General features: G+C 52.2%; 1 protein-coding gene across 1 annotated transcript; it reads right to left on the reverse strand.

Annotated features, from left to right (window-relative positions):
* Positions 1-1,906: 1,906 nt before the first annotated feature.
* On the reverse strand, positions 1,907-3,301 carry LOC309839863 (DDB1- and CUL4-associated factor 12-like protein 2; the record flags this gene model as incomplete). Its single annotated transcript, XM_082681837.1, has 1 exon — positions 1,907-3,301. The coding sequence occupies exon 1, from the start codon at positions 3,278-3,280 to the stop codon at positions 1,907-1,909; it is 1,374 nt and encodes a 457-aa protein (XP_082537963.1). The 5' UTR covers positions 3,281-3,301.
* Between the last annotated feature and the right edge of the window lie 375 nt (positions 3,302-3,676).

Raw genomic sequence — 3,676 nt, forward strand, 5'->3', positions numbered from 1 at the left:
CTAAGTAATCATTGCAGAACAGTTCATAGTAACAGAAAATAAGAACCAATATAAATGCTCATCAAAAGTGTAATGAAGAAATAAAATATGTTCCAGCCATATTTTAGGGAATAATATACAATTAAAATGAATTAGGTAGATATGTATGAGAAAGACTCTAAGGTTTTGTGATAAAAAAGGCACAGGTATGTAAAACATGTGCTACCATTTGTGTAAAAATTGCATACACACATACATATGTGTTTATATATGTATAGACTCTCTCTAAATGGATAGACACACAAGATGTACTGCCTTTGAGCTATGGGCAGATCAGGGAACTTGGGGTATGACACTCACTTTTCACTATACACCTTTTATAAAGTATGATTCTTTTTTCATATGCAAGTATTACTTAAGTTAAAATAAAACAAAACAAAAATAGAGACCAAGTGGGAAGTCTTGATAGATGTAGTTTAAAATATATGAAATATCTGCATATGTAAAATGGCATACATCTATGCCTTTTCCTCACATGGGAAGTAACATATACATATACACAAATACACAGTATATGTGAGTAGGTGGTTATAAGCACAATATGTATGTTTGTGTAAATGAAAACCAGTGTGTTAAATCATCTTAAAAGCACGACAAGACCCCTAACTGTCCTAACCTGTAGCAAGTATATTTAGATAAGGTATTGAAGATGTCATTGAATGTTTTAACCCATAATAGAATAAGTTTGCTGTTCAAAAACAAATGTACAGAGTACTGTATGCATAGGTGATATTTCAGCTTCAGTTTCTCTCCTGGAAGACTTTGACTTTGATAAATATATTCCTAGAAGGACAATTAAGAAAAAGTAAAATGTATGTTTAAGCATTCAAAAACTTCAGCCTAGCACTTAATTACTAAAATGCTGAATATGTTTTATTTTTTTTTCCTGCAATACATCATATACTCAATCCAGATAGAAGACTTATCCAGGTATACAATAAAAAATTGTCAACACCTGCATTGAGCACAACAGTCAGCCTTTCTCTGTAAATGGCTGCCTGGATAGTGTTACCTGAAATGTAAAGAAATGTTTACCCCAAAAAGTACCTCCCTGATTGTCCTGCCACATATAGGCCAGTTTTGATTAGCTCTTAAAATCTGTACCATAAATGCTACCCAAGGAAGCAGGCCATAATACAGCAGATTTAAACAAGAAGGCTAAATTTCTACTAAATAATCAAAACTGTGATTAATAGGATGAACATCATTGTGAGATTTCTTAACAAAGAGAACATATTTTAAAGTATTTTATACACCAACAATATACAAACAACAAACACTGAGTTTCCAACCTCCAAATGAAACATACCCCAAATGGTGGCAATCTAGAACTTGAAATGCATTTTCTAACTGGAGCAGGGCTATAAACCTGCTCTGTTACATGATGGGTTGTTCCTCAGACCAGCCCAAAAGACACTTTTTAGCACACATTTTCCAGAAATACATCTGAAATGTGTAAAAGACCTGAACATACTGTTGAAATATTGATAAAACTAAAGTACTAAATTGTTGTCGGAACCATGACTACATCAGCCAAGAGAAACAGCATATGTGAATCACTCAGAGAGAACACAGTTAAGGATTAGTCAAAATTCTTTGTAAGAGAGGCAAAAAAAAAAAAAAAAATGGTGATATTGGAGGAGGTGCAGAAAAATCTGAAAGCCAAGTTTTGATTGCCCAAGAGACCACTTTTGCCTTCTGTTTCTTTCTCTCTCTTTGCCTAACACACTGAGCAGAGGTAAGTTGGGCCCTTTCCACCTGGAAGATAAAAGCCACACAGAGTAAAAGCACAAACACAGAGTGAAGGAGGAAATCGAGAGGGGACCGGAAGGTGTATCTGGGCACTTTGAGGACACGGAGGCCATCCTTAGCTCCAGAGGCCGGCATAGTTCCCGTGGAGGCCGGAAGGGAGAGGCCCCCCAGCGACGAAGAGCTTCATCTCGGGCCAGTTGTAGCAGTGCGTGTAGAGCGCGTTGGGGAGCTCGCCGATGCCACCGAAGTAGTTCACCCACAGGTCATCGTGGTTGAGCCAGCCTCTGCCACAGGTGAGCTTGAGCTTCCTCCCTGCGGGCCCCGGAGAGAAGTGCGGGCTGGCCGAGGCCCTCTCCTCCAGGAACGTCTGCGCGCGGATGTCATAGAAGAGCAGGGAACCGTGGCCCGTGCCCACGGTGACGATGTGCTGGTAGAAGCTCAGGGAGCGCACACCCGTGCCGCCCTCTCGGGAGCACAGGGGCCGGATGTTCTGCTGGCGCTGCCGCGGATCCAGGAAGGAGACGTGGGACTGGGAGCCCACCGCGTACAGGGACAACTCGTCGCAGTAGGTCAGGCACACGTTCTCTCGGCAGTAGGGCAGCCTGATGGACAGCAGCCTGGACAGGTTGCTCTGGGCTTTCCACAGGTGGAAGTAGCCGTCCAGGGACACGGCTCCCAGCTCCTGGTTCTTGCCGCTGAAGGCCAGGGCCCGCACCTTGCGGTTACTGGGGTTGGTGCTGGGCCTGGGGATGGTCTCCACGTCCCTGGGACGGATGTGGGCGTACAGGGGGAGGCCCGCGTCGTTGTGCCAGGCGATGCTGCCGTGGAACATGTCGGGGTCCATCTTCCAGAGCGCCACGGTGCCGTCGCGGGAGCCACTCACGGCCACCGTGTCGCTCATCCAGGCGATGGCGAAGATCCAGTCCTTGTGGCCGTGGCGGTCGCCCAGGCACACGGGGTCCAGCGTGGGCAGCTGGTAGACGGCCAGGCTGTTGGGGTTCTCGCCCCCGGTGGCCAGAAGCGTCTTGGAGGGATTCAGCTGGATGGCGTGGATGCCGCAGTTCGGCTGGGCGCGGGCCGACCCGGGCCCGCGGTCCCGCATCAGGGGGATGCGCGTGATGTGGCCCGACTGCACGTCCACCACGAAGAGCGTGTTGCACTTGGTGCCGCACACCACCTGCCTGGCGTTCAGCCACTGCGACGCGAACACCTTGTTGAGGGTGCCCAGCGCCAGCTCGCGCTCCCTCAGCAGCTCGGGCAGCTTCCGCACCGCGTAGCCGCGCAGCTTGCCCTCGAAGCCCGGGAGACCGGGGCGGCCCCGCGCCCCCACCTCGCGGCCCTTCAGGTAGTGCAGCAGCGAGCGCAGCGCCGCCGGCCGCTTGGGCTTCTTGGGAGGCAGCGGCCCGTCCCCACCCGCCGCCGAGCCCAGCGACGACGCCGCGAGCGCCGGCGCTTTCCGCTTCCTGCTACCTGTTTGCCTCGGGGCCATGGTGGGCGGCGGGCGAGTGGCGGCGGCGGGGACGGCTGCGTCGGCCGGGGGCCGGGGCGTCCGCGGGGCGCGGAGCCAACAGAGTCCGGGGCGCGGCGGCGACGGAGGCGAGGGCGGCCGGGCCGGACGAGGAGAGGTGGCCGGGGGGAGCGGAGCGCAGGCGGCGCGCGGCGGCTGGGGTGGCGGCGGCGCGAATCGAAGCGAGGGCGGGAAGCGCGGCCGGCGGCGCGGCGGGAGCGAAGTCGATGTGGGACGAGGACGACGCGGGGGGCGAGTGTGAGGGGGCGGAGGCGGCGGGGGGAGCGGGCCTGGGGTACTGGATAGCACACGCCGGACTGGGAGGGGTGGGATAGGTGCGGGAGCGAGGGGGGGAAGTGGAGCCCGCGAGGAGGGGGA

The sequence above is a fragment of the Grampus griseus genome (genome assembly GCF_964374135.1).
Source record: "Grampus griseus genome assembly, chromosome: X".
Taxonomy (NCBI): domain Eukaryota; kingdom Metazoa; phylum Chordata; class Mammalia; order Artiodactyla; family Delphinidae; genus Grampus; species Grampus griseus.